At 38.3% G+C, this 15,772-nt stretch overlaps 1 protein-coding gene across 2 annotated transcripts; it reads right to left on the bottom strand.

Annotated features, from left to right (window-relative positions):
• Nucleotides 1-732: 732 nt before the first annotated feature.
• Nucleotides 733-13,987, bottom strand: MIOS (meiosis regulator for oocyte development). 2 transcript variants are annotated; one of them, XM_062569162.1, is made up of 11 exons: nt 13,910-13,987; nt 11,493-12,859; nt 11,186-11,284; nt 9,976-10,233; nt 8,832-9,001; nt 8,204-8,269; nt 7,321-7,479; nt 6,574-6,726; nt 4,536-4,740; nt 3,296-3,425; nt 733-3,056 (listed from the first exon to the last, which is right to left on the bottom strand). In XM_062569162.1, exons 2-11 carry the CDS (start codon nt 12,787-12,789, stop codon nt 2,960-2,962), a joined length of 2,634 nt encoding a protein of 877 aa, XP_062425146.1. In that variant the 5' UTR covers nt 12,790-12,859; nt 13,910-13,987; the 3' UTR covers nt 733-2,959. The 2 variants fall into 2 exon arrangements, with proteins under 2 accessions (XP_062425146.1, XP_062425147.1); XM_062569163.1 differs by lacking the exons at nt 733-3,056; nt 3,296-3,425; nt 4,536-4,740 and adding an exon at nt 5,876-6,016.
• Nucleotides 13,988-15,772: the final 1,785 nt, after the last annotated feature.

Here is a 15,772-nt window from a genome sequence, read left to right as displayed (position 1 = left end):
ATCCTGATCTGAAGGCATCTGATGCAAGTGTAATTGGAGTACTAGTCATACATACAATAAAAAAGAAAAGAGAAAGCTGATGTCTTTCTACCATGGGTTTAGTTAGAACACTAAAACCTAATGATAAATTATGCCATAATGATGCTGTTAGGAATACCTGATACTATTGCCAGCCTTTATATCAGAACCAGTGGACAGTAAAATTTTCTGATCTGAAGTACACAAAATATAGAAGCCTCAGTGGGCCTTGCAGGTGCCTGTTGGTGACAGGTTGTTATTTTACAGTCATTTTGTTGCACGCTGAACTGCTGGAAGAAGGAGGTATACAAACATCAATAAAAGGGATAATCTAAACATTAGCTGACATGTGGGGACAACTAAAGCATTGTGATAAACTATACTGTAAAGTGATTTTAGACTACATTTACAGTAAAAAAATCAAATCTTGTATTACAAATTATCCTTTTTAGCACACTTCACAGCTGCTGTTTAGTCAGTGCGTCTGAAAAACCATTTAATTTTGCTCCATATTCCTATGGTCACAATTTCATTTTATCTAGCTATAATATCCTCTTTTGTATCAAGTGATACTAATTTGGTTCAGAAATATTTAACCCAAACACTTAACTTTCCACTACACAGAATCCAGCAGATAGTAGGAAACTAAAATGTAAACATAACTTCAGTTAATGAAATGGCTGTAGCTATGTTTTTGGTTAAATGACAACATACTACACACACAAAACAAATTTTATTAATTTAAAAGAAAAGCAAGAAAATATTGATTAAAAGCACAAACCTCTCATTTTATCCTAACCTTTTGCAAAGTGAAATTATTGGCCTGGAAGCTTGAACGTAAACTACTATAACCAAAGTTGGTACTTACATTGGGTCAGAATATGCACACATTCATAATCTAAAATGTTTCAAAGCCATGCTGAGAATCAGAGTATGCTTCTAAATTAATGAAATGATAAAAATTGACACAAACATGTATAGTTCACTGTACAATGTTGTAAATGAGTTTTCTTCATGTACAAAAATGAGAGACTGTAAATTAGTTGCATTCAACTAGACGTGGAATTTCTTAGGGAAATTTTGCTAATTGTTACAGCAGAGGAATAACAGCGTATATTTGATGCTTACAAATCTTTGTTGCCATTAGATGAAAGTTTTATTGCCCATATTTACAGAGAGTATTAAACACCAGTTTACATTTATTAACACAGGACATTTTAGATCAAGAAAGCTCTCTTAACAGCGGCAAAAATATTGGAAAGTGAAATAAACTAAAAGGAAAAAACATTTACTGGTCTTCTATAACAGTCTGACTTAAAATATCAAGTACCTCTTAGATTTGAATTTATAAAGATCTTTGTCATTTGGCAAGAATTTTAGATCAGAGTAAATGCAGCAGATGTATTTACAACATCAACATTAAATCAGAAAACATAAAGTCCCCAATGATGCATCATCATGTACATCTACAGAAAATACATTTTCGCATTCTATCCTGTTGCAATCACACTACACACTTAAAACTAATGGTATATAACAGTATATTCCCTTTTAAAACACCAATTTTCACAGTCCTGGCAATACGGTACCAGTTTATTGCTAGCATTCCATTTAGTATTTCATAGCACACAAGTTTTAAGTAACTCATTTACTGTTTCTACCAGTAAATAAACACACACCAAATAAATTGATGTTATTATCACATACCTTAAAACAGATTTTTCCCCTAATTTGTGTGAATTTTGTTGCCTACAAAAATCAAGGACAACAATAGTGATGAGCTCCTAGCACCGTACTAGCAAGTATCATTGACTTTCTTATAAGTTAATAAATAATCTCACTTTCAGCTGGAAATGTATCTACAACTATTTTTAGTCAATGGTCTAAAGTTCAACTTTTGGGGATCAAACCTGTGTTCACTAGTGACCTGAAGCAGGTGTGCAAAAATACTGAAAAAGAAGTAAATATTCTAACAAGGAAAAAACATTTACTGGTTCATTTCACACTTCCCAGCATATTTCAAAACCACAGGTAAATCCCAATTATCCAGAAGTCTTTAATATTCAAATATCTTTGCTATTCATTTGTAGCCAAAACTCAGCATGTAGTTTAAAACTGACTATTTACAAGTCTCCAGTCTTTGAGATTTCAGATCTTCACAGCACTATATTAAAAATAAATTAATCCAATCCCCCTTGGTTTACCTGCACTTTGCCCTGAAACAGATACATGATTTTCAATGAACTCTTCTCCAGGATGCAGATTTCTCTGTGTGGAGAGGGGTGGGTTGATCCTAACAACTGCTTAATGTTAAAATTCACATCCGTGAGGTATTAGGTTTATTTTGTAAGATCTTGAATTGCAAAGATATTGCTTTACTAGTAACAAAAGTTGAGAAAAAATGGATTTTTCTTTAAAATAAAAATCTTTAGAATACAACTAGTAGTGGCATTTTGAAGAACTTAGAAGAAAATGACTGCATCCAAAAGTTATCAAGCAATGAAAGGAGGAATCCACAGTATGATTGTGTGATCTTCAAAAAAAACACTCTTCGGGTGTTTATTTTGAAGGTCCATTTTCACCAAACACAGCAAATAGGTGGGTTTTTTTTTTGTTTTTTTTTTTTTTTTAAGAAAACATATATAAGAGCACTATCCTGAAAACCTTGTTAAAAGTGCTTTGAACTTTAGCAAAGCTTCTAGGAGTGCTTTTGAGCTGAACTGCTTTAGCCTACTGAAAAAGCTCACATAATATACCCTGAGCTCACTAGCTCATTTCAGGAGTATCTCTCTCTACCAAGTACAGTCATACACACATTAGTTCATTAATCTGGTAACAATTTATTTTTTCACAGTCACTGAGTCACAAGCATCCTTCTAAAATATATGCTTGGACTGTTACGGAAATCCATCAGAGCATTCTACATTTTCAAACTTAATATTTATGCTTGGACAGTCTCTGCTGGAATGAGATTCCCTGTTGTATCCAACTGCATACACTTACATGAACAGGCAGAAACTGGGCACTCAGTATGGTCCCTAGATAGGGTAAAAAGGGGAAGAAATAGTAAAATAAAATTAACAAGAATTTTGTAATCTGTAAATTTAAGCCTGTGCAGCAACACAATATCCACAAAAAACTCAACAGCATAATAAGTTGTGCATACACTTAAAAAACCCCAAAACATAACAGTAGATACTACAAAGGAGGCACATCCTATTCAGTGTGCAGTTTACAAAATTTAAGTGAAATACTAAAAGTTTTTAAATCAACTTACCTGAACCAGCTGAGCATATGTCCAGCATGTCCACCATGTCTGCAGTTGTGGCACCAGGTAAACCAGTTGTTGAACTGGGCTAACTTCTTGTCTTTGCTCAGATCCACTTTTTCATCAGACTTGGATCCTCCTGTACAGAGGCACATCCCCAACCCCCACAAATATCCTTGTAAATCATTATATTTCATTACATTTCAGTCTCAGTAACATTATTTGAATAAATTTGAAATTAGGATCATCATGTGAAGAAAGTGGCCTGCTTTTACAAGAAAAGTCAGTAAAATTATTAAACAGCTCAGAAGCTGTGAAAAAACAAAATAATAATTATATTGCTCAACTATTGCTTCATATCTTACAGACATGCTAAACTTGCTTATTAAAAAGCTTTTACAGAAAGAATTTCTTTCAAGCATGATTTATAATTCAGTGATTGATTTCGGTTCCAGTGATTTATTGACCTGTTTTACTGCACATGAACTGTTCTGCTTTAGAAATATACCAAAACAACCAACAAAATCTAAGTTATGAATTGGAACAATTACAATATAAATGTCTTAACACAGATTAATGAAAGAATGAGAAGATACAGAAGATACATGAATAGAGGGCAACTGCACAGTTCACAGCTGCAACAACACTGACATATAAATATGGATAAAATGAAGATTTAGATGATGTATAACACTAAGCCCAAGACATTTACAACCAAGAGATTCAAGTCATACCATTTCTTAGCTGTCATAGTATGACAGGTATATTCTTTTATACTTAGGGATAGAAAGTATGCCATGTTAAATTTATTCTCTCTTCCTCTTCCAGTTAAAATAATAATAATTTACATTCCAAGATTTTTGTACTCTCCCTACAATTCACCTTAAGAAAACATTTCTTACAACTTTAAGACTCTGAATACTAAACACCACAACACTTGAATATTTTTGTCTATCTAAGCCATGGAAATTCACGGACAATCTCACTGAAAAATGGTCAAAACCAACTAATTGTGCATACTGCCTGACACAAAAAAAAACAGAGACACAGGTTTCATCACAGGATTGGATGGGGAGGTAAACAAGTTTTCAGTTACAGTCTCCTTCCTTCAAAATTAAGAGCATGAATCTTTACAAGGTAAGTAGAAATACAAAGAAAAACGTGCAGTGGAATATCTTCTAACAGGAACTGTTAATTTAGCAGCTAAATTAATATTCTAGCTGAATAATTGAAAACCATTATACCATACCTGGACAGCTAGAAACTGGTGTTCCCATATTTATCAAGCAAAGTGCACAGCGAGGAAGAGGTTTACGACAACCAGGACAGCTTGTAACCTTTGACTTGGTTGGTGAACCACTAACCCCATACTGGCTAAAGCCTCGTCCCTGATGAGGAATAGCTGAACAGCTGTAAGAAATCGACTTTCCACAGAAATTGCAACTCACAAACACCTAAAGAGAACAAAAGCCAGTTAATGTTTTGCTTTCATTTCTGCTACAACTGTGAGTAAAGTTGTTCCAGTCAACCTATCAAAAACATATTCACCACTCACAAACTAATTTGAGATTTTTTTTGTAAAATTGAAGCTGTATGTTACTGACTCTTTCAGATATAGAGGGGCATTAACTAACAGCTTCTGCCTCCCAGTCATTAGCTCCTTGTTATTTGTATTCTTAGCATAATAATTTGTCTCTTACATCCTAGAACGGCCAGTAGAATTGGCAAACTAGAAAAATGCAAGTATTGAAAAGGCAAACATGCTGATACTGCTCTCCTCCTCCATACTTCTGGATGTCATCTCCAGACATGGAGGAAAAGAAGGTGATCAGGAGTAGTTAGCATGGATTCACCAAGGGGAAATCCTGCTTAACCAATCTGATAGCCTTCTATGATGGAATGACTGGCTGGGTAGATGAGGGAAGAGCAGTGGACGTTGTGTACCTTGACTTCAGCAAGGCTTTGGACACTGTCTCCCATGGCATCCTCCTAGGTAAGCTCAGGAAGTGTGGGTTAGATGAGTGGACAGTGAGGTGGATTGAGAACTGGCTGAAAGGCAGAGCTCAGAGGGTCGTCATCAGTGGCGCGGAGTCTAGTTGGAGGCCTGTGGCTAGTGGTGTCCCCAAAGGCTCAGTACTGGCTCCCATCCTGTTCAACTTGTTCATCAATGACCTGGGTGAGCGGACAGAGTGCCTCCTCAGCAAGTTTGCTGATGATACCAAGCTGGGAGGAGTGGCTGACACACCTGAGGGCTGTGCTGCCATGCAGAGAGACCTGGACAGGCTGGAAAGTTGGGCGGAGAGGAACCTCATGAGGTTCAACAAGGGCAGGTGCAGAGTTCTGCACCTAGGGAAAAATAACCCCCGGCACCAGTACAGGCTGGAGGCTGACCTGCTGGAGAGCAGCTCTGCAGAGAAGGAGCTGGAAGTGCTGGTGGATGACAAATTGGCCACGAGGCAGCAACGTGCCCTTGTGGCCAAGAAGGCCAATGGTCTCCTGGGCTGCATTAGGAAGAGTGTTGCCAGCAGGTGAAGGGAGGTGATCCTGCCCCTCTACTCAGCCCTGGGGAGGCCTCATCTTGAGTGCTGTGTCCAGTTCTTGGCTCCCCAGTACAAAAGAGACATGGAGCTACTGGAGAGAGTCCAGCGTAGGGCTACGAGGATGATCAGGGGGCTGGAGCATCTGCCCTATGAGGAACGGCTGCGAGACCTGGTTGTCTTCAGCCTCAGCCTGCAGAAGAGAAGACTGAGGGGGGATCTTATCAGTGTGTACAAGTACCTGGGGGGGGGGTGTCAAGGGGACGGGGACAAACGCCCCTTGAGTTTGTCCAGAGAGGTGGTAGAGTCTCCTTCTCTGGAGATCTTCAAGGCCCGCCTGGATGCAACCCTGTCTACCATGCTCTAGGTGACCCTGCTGAGCTAGGTTGGACTAGATGATCTCCAGAGGTCCCTTCCAACCTTACTGATTCTATGATTCCATGATATCCAGTAAATTGATGGCAGGCACACATACACATATACCTACACATACACATATACAGCATATACACAATCTGCTAAGATTTGGAAAGGTATTATTTAAGATTATAAAAAAGTTGTATGTGAAATAATGAAAGAAATTAAGTTTACTCTACTTAGCGTACAATTAAAATCATGTCTCTCCCTCTTAATAGTCAGCCAACCTGCTCCAGAGTCCCCAACATGAGGTTTTTCCTAACAATCTTCAGCTGCATACCTTACAATCCTTTCTGGATTGTCCACACTTCTTTAAAGAAGAATCACATTTACCTGGGCTAAAGGTTTTGAACTGGGATCCAGCTTACTCCTATGAATATCAAATTCTGCACGTTTATGCCAAAATCTCCAAGCATCTAAGAGATTCCTGTAGTTCTCGATCCAATACTGAACCCTCTCATCTTTAAGTACATCTGATGGAGAACCCTAAAGCAGGCAGGAAAAAAATGCCAGATACAGTAAATATTCACAATTCAAGTTACTCATCTTTGAGAGAAGTTTTACATTGCATACCACAAGGTAAGTGTAATGTATCTAGAAAAAGATAAATTTTCTGCTAAACTATAGCTTAATTTGCTAAAACTTAATTTTCTTAAGTCTGCCTCTCAGGCTGAAAATACTTGTGCCACCATGTCTTCCTAAAAACTCATATCTGTCAGACCAAGGATTATAAAATTCTATCACATATCAGAGTATATGTATCAGTATCATCATTAAAACATGTTTTGAACCTATGAGGAAACCTATCAATAATAAACAGGAGAATTGGTATTCCCAGCTCAGCTAGTGCAAAGAACTTTTTTCTCTTTTTGACTTTCCCCCCCCTACTATCTCAAGGTATTCTAACCAGAGAGAGTGGAAATGTACTTGCAGCTTCAGATGGTTCCACAAACCAGACACGATACTGCCACAATTTATTTCCTACAATACTTTCTAGTTCACACTACACTGTACTATAGTGCTTAAGAAAGTTTGTTTAGTTCTCTTACATAAAGGTTTATTTTTGAGGGAAACACTAACCTGCAACATACAATAGCTTGCTGTCTGGACATCTCCAGTTCTGTCAACGTAACTTTCCATCAAGTCCACTCCGTCTTTTGTTAGTCCTGTTAACAGTATTCCCTCCAAATTCCCAGCATCTTTCATTTCATTTGTTAGCTTTTCAATAAACCTATTCAGCTATATATATATAAAAAAAAAATTAACTTTTGCTTTCTGTTTATCCCTTTCTAACTCATTTATTTGGCATATGACAAAACTTTCAATGATTTGAATAACTCTCTTTTGCTAACAAAATATGCTATTTACTGAATGTTACACAGAAAAATGAACGTGGATTCACTATACTGCAACAATGCAAATCTTTATCTACATACTTAAGCCTCCTGATATGAAATGGAAAGATGGAAAACACCTATTCTTTAGGCACCTCAGTGTATTTAAAGGAAAATATTCCTACTGTAAATTCAAACCTGAATTCAAGAGAAGGTAAACATCTAGAAATAAAAGTAAGTTTCACCAAACCTGTTTCAGAATCAAAAGACTAAACTGTGTTCACAATTAAATGTAAGCCACAAAAGAAAGCATGACTGAGAAACAAGCTGTGACACAAGTGACTCAATTTTAATGGCCTTATTTCCCAAGGACTGGACTCTTCACCATCACAGGACCTGACTAAGTATGCAGGATATGATCTCAGCATGGTTTGTCGCAGAATCAAAAATAAATTGCTATGAAATTGATACCATCCCCCACTGAATATTTTATACTATGAACAAGTAAAATAATCTCCAGTAAGACAGACATAGAGTTAATACAATATAATTTAATAACTAGCATGGCATTAATAGTTTTCGGGCAGGGGGGGTGTTACATTATGACAAAAGTACAGCCGCACACTTACCTGAGCATCATTGAGGAACTTACAAGCAAATGCAACTCTGTCTCGCACAGCTACATTATTTTCATACTTGGGAGAAAAAAATGGAAATACTATCATCACAAGCAAATTTCCAATTTTTCAATACATTATAAAAAATCAGAACATTTGTCTTATTGAGTAGCTAATATTATGAATTTGATGATTTACAAAGAAAGCATCACATCTGAGAAAGTTACTGTGAAGTATCAGCTGACTTAATCATTCTCATGTGTACACATACACACACACACACACACTTAATCCATGGCACTTTTATACAAACTTCTGAAGATGTGAAACTATCCTGTTTGCATATTATTTCAGCAAAGTAAAATTATTTTAACAAATAAATATGAAAGAATAACATAAAATTCAAAGAAAAGATAGCTTTAGAAAGAGTTCTGTGAACTTCCTTGTACATTTTGTTTCCTTTTTTTCCATTACGAACTTCTCTCTCTTTAACAAATAATTAAACAGAGGAAAGAAATGCATTTCTAATGGTTTAAGAGTTCCACATTAAATTTTAATGGATTTACTATATACGAGAAAGCGATGTCTTTTATAGTTATAGTTATTCAAAGGAATTTTAACGTAACAGAAATTTACTCACCAAAACACCATCATATGAACCTGATTCACTTGTCAGAAAAGCAAACATGGCACACAAGTAGGGATTGTTCAGTTGCAATCTAAGAGTGCTGCACATTTCTCGCCAAAGTGAGTTCTTCTCATCTGTGTAGCCTGATAGAGCCATTGCTACCACATTAAGGTTTAGATCACCTGATTTATTAAAAACAATCAATGAAATAATATCCAAGTTTAGGACTTAAAAATTCAGTTAAAAATATAATTGAAAGCATCATTTTGAAATAGGATGTTTAGTCAAAATGCAAGAACAAATGATATACAATTATCACTAAACAAATACATTTCCATAAACTAGCATTTTTTTAAGTCTGTTTTAAATGCCTTTGTACAGCTAAGCTACCAAATCTCAAAAACACAAGCCTACAAGCATGACTACCTGAATTATGCTTTCAACAACATCACACTGATTCCAGTATTTGTAATAGTTTTCAACTTCTATATGCATCACTACTTCTATCAAAAAACACTGTCATTACCATAATTCATATCCACAAGAAAAGATGGGATTGTATGTATGGCCATTACTAGCAGAGCTAGCTGGAAGATGACAATTGAATTTTGTAATAGCTTAAAGTTAATAAATTTTCTAAAAACAATTCCAGCTACTGGCTCTAAGAACATTAACTTTTTCCTCATACATTGAAATTCTGCCCAAATATTACTCCAAAACAAATGTTTCCTGCAAATCCAGAATATTACACTTCAGTTATTCCACAGCCACAGCACTGGCAGAAAGCAGCATACAGCCAACTAGAAAGAGATATACATGACATATAACCAACATGTATGTCATTAAAAGATTTAAAAAAGTCTTGACTGTATCACTTTTTGGGGCATATATCAATAGGAAATTCTAATATACATCTTTTTCAACTAGAAAGTATGGCATACAACAGTCTCAGTTTAAAAAATACATTAAAAGGGGAGTCAAAGATCAGCATTTGTCAAATTCTCAGGCTTCAACCCAACCACAGCCAAAATCAAGCAGGTTTTTAACAAGACTGAGGGTACCTTTTTCATACTGCCTTACAGATTTTTTTTTAACAGAAAAATCTACTAAGATGATAGATAACTCCAAAATAAAAAATACTAAACACAATACACACCTTTTCCTGAGGAAGCACCTTTATTTAGGATTTGAATTGCTCGCCGTATGTCCAAGTTGAAAAGTGCTACAGCAGCAGCACGTTCCCAATCTCCTTCCTGTTCCAACGAATTTAAAAAAGGTTCCACATCTAAATCTGTTCCCTTTTTTATCCACCCACAGAGCTGCAAAGCCAAGGATCTCTCCTCACTGAGATACTGAATAATATCTGCCTGTCTATCAGATCCACTCCTGCTGTGTCTGAGGTTCTCTGCCGTTCCTAAAAAGGGGAAATAACTTAAATCATGATTTCAATAAAAATCTAAATTGCAATTGTAACACTTTGATTTTAATAGTTAAGCTGAGTACAAAAGCTGAATATCATATTTTACTACTTTAATATCACTATTATCATATTAGTCAGTAGTAAGGAACAGCATACATAAGAGTTTATTTTGATCTGCTAGAAATCACGCATCTAGACTTGACACATATTTCCTGCTAAGTCTTCTTCTCTAAACCCTATGCTTTGGATGTTCCTGTTAAAAAACGGATATGAGCGATCAGTGTCTTGAATTTGAAAATATGTAATACTCAGTCAAGCACATGCTCCACTGATTCTCTTATTCTCAGCAGGTATGAAAATGTTAGAAGCTTCTCCAGCATTGAAGAGTTATTTTTTCCTCTAAGGAGCATAAGTATTAATAAAGCATACAATGAATAGAGAAGAAAAGATTCAAATAACAGATTAATAAATAGTTCATTGAGCATGACAGGCATAATGTGATGCACAAGGGGCAATTACAACTTCAAAATAAGGTAACCTATTTAAACAGCTACAAAAATGTATTTATTACATTAGCAGTAACTACAGTAAAGAGTTTTCTAGAACTACATCCTTATGTAGAACTTAGAAAAATATAACATTCTTACAGGAGAAGTAAGCATTTTCAGTATCGCAGTCAAAACATAAATGTCTGAAATAGTTTAGTTAAATATTTACCTCAAACACTAAGGTATTTTGTTTTTAAGACTGACTTTCAAAGAACACCAAAAATTCTGGAAATTACTGTAATACAAACTGTTCAGTTATATATATATTAAATCACAAACAAAAATACTTTCTGTATCTCTATTTCTATATAGCCTCTTTCAATAATTCTTTCAAATGAACCCACAACTGCATCACTGTCTAAATATGCTGTAACGTATTAAATTTGGAACATTCTTACCCAAAGATGACTTCACAATTGACTTAATGCCAGCATAAACTAAGGGACCTTTGTTTCCTGTAAGTTTTTGATCCATATCTTCAGTATACTGCTTCATAAGTATTTTCATGTATAGGAAGCTTAATTTTTCCCAAGCATTTGGAAAACATTTTAAAAACTAAAATATCATATGCTACTAACATACACAAATTATTTACAAGATGTTGCATTATTTAAGACTTTCATGTATTTCATGTAATTGGTTTATATGTAAAGGTATATTGCTTCTTTAGAATACCATAAAATAATACAGTAAAAGAAAGGATATAATGCAGCGTGTACCAAAGTGATTTCAGCTGAGGATCCTCATTTCCGGCTAGGAGGTGATTTCTCCAAACTTGCTCAGTATCAAGACCATATCTTGATAGAGCTCTGAGTCGCATTTTGGTAGCTATGTCCTTTTCCAAGGAACTAGCCTTTCCTTCTTCTGTACATTCATATAGATGTCGTCCACAAGCCCACATTAAAGATGTTACTGGACTCCATGCAAGAGAAATCCTTTCAAAAACTGTGAAGTCAGACATAGTCCTATTGGGAGTCACTACCACCATTCGATTTTGACTTGTGGGATGCCAGGCAAACGAAGCAATGTAGTTTTCACATGGCTGGACGCTTCTTTCAATTATTGTAGGCTCAGTTTCATCTCCAATAGGTGTAGGAGTGTGCTGCATGTCATACAGTCTAATGATATTGCTATCCCTTGTTAAAGTAGCTAACAGTCCAGTTCTTGTTGGACACCATGCGACTTTTGTTAGAGGTTTTGGTTGCTCCGTCAAGGTCAAAACAGGCTTTTCAAACTTTCTTAAATCCCATATGGCAACCTGACCTTCATAAAAAGAAGCTACACGATCATGGAAATACGGATCGACAGTCACTCCCTGAACAGCCTTGGTGTTTACAAATATTTTTTGGCTTGTATTCCTTAGATCAAAGATAGCAAGATTTCGGTGCATTCCAGCTAAAAGAAGCTTCTGATCCCGTGGAAGCCAACAAAGAGAGAGACAAGCATCATTCTGTCCTAATTCATAAAGTGGCTTTGTTACTACCAGTCCTGCTTCTGGATCTCCTGCTGAAAGTCTCACCTTCTCTGTAGCAACTGCAGTCTCTGGGGCATATTTGCTACTAATATCCCAGATCAATACTGAAAAGTCAGCCCGGTGTTTATCTAATCCAGCAGCAAGCCAGTTACTGTCTAGTGGATTCCATGCTAGGGTATTACATTGTCGTGCATGCTTGGGAACAAACTCTTTGCCTATCAAATCTTTAGATTTTGAGTTGTGATCTTGACCAAGGCTGGTAAGCACCACTCGACCATTGGCCTGTCCAACAGCGAGAAGACATTCGGGATCATACTTTGGATACCAAGCCACACATTTCATATATGGTGTATCTGAATTTATTGACAGTAGCGTAGCTGTAGTTTCTTCCGATAACCGCAGGGACCCTGCCTTCAGTTCTGAACTCACAGCAGATTCAATGTGGTAAAGACTTAATTCCGAGTCACATACAACAAAACGGTCAACATGGTGTGGGGCCCAAAGAATATCAGGTTTGGAGCCACTCATATTTAGAGTATGTTTACAAGCAATTTAAACTCTTTAATCCTCATTCAGGTGATATCCATTCACATGGAAACTGTTAAGAAAATAATTTGTAGCAATGTTATCAAAAAATCAAATTCCTTTGAAATCTGAGATCATATTTAAACAAAAAAAAGCAGAGTTCCGAATTACTTTTAACCGACAGGATTAACAAGGTTTAACAAACCTTAGGCACTCTCTATATTACATCACTTTCCCTGCAGCATGCTTTGTTTTTGCTGGAATCTATCTCCTGAGACAAAAACCAACGTAATCATGTACAAACTAACAACAGGATTTACTGTGTTTACAAAATCCTGCTAGTATTATTTCATTATTATGGTAGGAAGAAAAGATCATTTGAAATGTGATGTGGCATGATACATGGGTGCACTGCTGGCAGAGCCACATTCTAGCACATGTAGAAGACAATTCTGCAGCCTAATTTAAGCGCACCAACTGACAGAAATTAGAGTCTGCCTGTTTTGAGTCTTTTCTATAACCTGAAAAGGCTGACTCTCAAGATACGTATAGAAATGTGCCTTTCCACTCCTCATCTTCTTCTACTGCTCCTAATTCTACTTCCTGCCCCAATGCTACCTTGACTTTGTTGATATGTCGCAGAGTGGTGTTCATAAACTTAGGCTAATTTTTATTTACGTTTACATTTTCAGCAGCTGCATGTCCCGACTCACTACATGTTCGTACATACAGAGAAGAGGATCCCATACACCCTATAGCTCTCTTCTGAATATGGGAAAAAAGATTTAACGGATGGGGAAACTACAAAAGCGAAGCACTGCCTCCCTCACCCGGGCCTCCTCTCTGCGTCTGCGAGTCACTCGCCCCCGGCCCCGCTCTCCCGCGGCTCGTCAGCCCGACTCCTGGGCTCAACGGGCGGCGCGGGACCCTCTGCCCAGAGGCCGGCCCGGCCTCGCCTCCCCGCCGCAGCGCGGCGCGGCTCCCTCCGCGCAGGCCTGTCGGGACACGGCAGCGACGGCCGGAGCGGAGCGGCGTGGAGCTGCGCGGAGCAGCGCGCCGCCGCCGCGCGCCGCCGCCACCCCCCGCCCGGCCCGGCCCGGCCCGGGGCGCGGCAGCTGCTCACCCAGCCCACGGGCCTCCGACACCGCCGCCGCCGGCGGGGTTGAGACCGCGGCCCGGTGCGGCCCGACCTGCCCGAGGGGGGACGAGCGAGAAACGCACAACGACTTCCGGTTGCGGGGGCCGCGGGGAAGAGAAACTCGCGGCACTTCCGGGGCGGGGCGGGGGCGGCAGTGCGCAAACTGCTTCCGGCGTTGGGGGGCGCCTGCGGCGGCTGCGGGGCGGGGCGGGGCCTCGGGGCGGGGCGGGGCCTCGGGGCGGGGCCTCGGGGCGGGGCCTCGGGGCGGGGCCTCGGGGCGGGGCCTCGGGGCGGGGCCTCGGGGCGGGGCCTCGGGGCGGGGCCTCGGGGCGGGGCGGGGCCTCGGGGCGGGCTGTGCCTGTTGGGGTGCTGTCACCGCCCGGCGCAGGGTTGTTCCGTGTGTCAGCCGCAGTGAAAAGGTGTGTGTTGATAAACATGTCAATGGCAGAAGAGGATGGAAAAAGAGCAACAGGGGTAAGGAGTCCAAGATTCCTTAAGTGGAATTAAGTAGCAAATGTGGAACCACTAAAATTATTTATTAAACGGCGTTTTTTTTTCCTGAAAAATGCAGTGAGTATGAACTGAGATGACAAATGTGAAACCAGCCATAAAATTTTATTGAGTTTGTAAGCTGCTGTTGCCTGTTTACCTTCCAAATGGTTCTCCAGAGCCTTTCCAAGACAGAACAGGGACATAACATAGGTTTCTGGTAACACGATGTCTCCTAGCTTCTGAGTGCCTCTCAGTAACGGCGGGGTAGCAAATCCAGATTTACTCAGGTGCATGTGCAGTAAATCCAGTGCTTCTCCAAACATGAAAAGAAAGTTGGTTGTGATTGAGAAATAGGGCTTATATATATACATATATATATATATATATATATATATATATATATATATATATATATAAAATCTGACAACGCTTTTCCACATCAGGAGCTTGGGGAGCTTCTAAGTCAAATTTTAATTTTCTATATTACAGTTTTGCTTTCCATGCAAGTAATTCTGTGACATGTTAATGCAACTGAAAATTAAATATTTCTGCTCTAAATGGTGAAATAGGTGAGACAGAGGGCTGATACTAGCAGGCTTGCAGATGGAGGCACTATAGGAACCCATGGCTTGATGTTTTCTGGTAGAATATTAGGTTCACATTATGAAGAAGAAATAATCCCTGCAATAGGTATCAAAGGTATGGTGTTATTCTCCAGCACTGGAACTCTAAATCAACTAAAGGAAATACCTTATTTTATTTACATATTTTACAGATATAGTGCCAGAATCAGTTGCTGAGATTTCGTCGTGTGATACAGGAGGTCATAATAAAAGAATAATCTTTTGTCCTTTAAATGATGCAATCTCCTTCTCTTCTATTTTTTTAATTATTTTTGGAAACACAAATGATATAATTATACTCCTTAGCATATTGGGCACAGATGGCACATAGGGGGCTCCAGAAAAGAAAGTTGATGGTACTTTGAGCTGGCCAGCACTTGTCAAGTACTTCTCAGTGCATCAGCAGGGAAAAGAAGCATGTTATGACTGAAAATAAAAGTGCTGACAGTGGTTATTGGTAAGTAGAGTTTGCATCTATAACTCTAGTAACTGAAGTTAAGAAAGCACTGACAATATTTCATAGATACTGTCCCTTTAATAAATGACTTCTTATTTCACCTAGATATGTAAGTTTGGCTAAATGCCTCACCCTTAGTTTCAATTTTGATTAACAAAACATGAATACAGCACCAAAAGGATTCATAGGCAAGGTAATCTTCATTGTAAGCAGAGAGGCTATTCATTTACTTATTCATCCTATAAAAACATATTTTCAAGTCATCTTGTCATTTGA

This window comes from Rhea pennata, chromosome 2 (genome assembly GCF_028389875.1).
Source record: "Rhea pennata isolate bPtePen1 chromosome 2, bPtePen1.pri, whole genome shotgun sequence".
Lineage (NCBI taxonomy): Eukaryota > Metazoa > Chordata > Aves > Rheiformes > Rheidae > Rhea > Rhea pennata.
The sequence above is the reverse complement of the archived record's forward strand: the minus strand, read 5'-3'. Positions and strand labels throughout refer to the sequence as shown.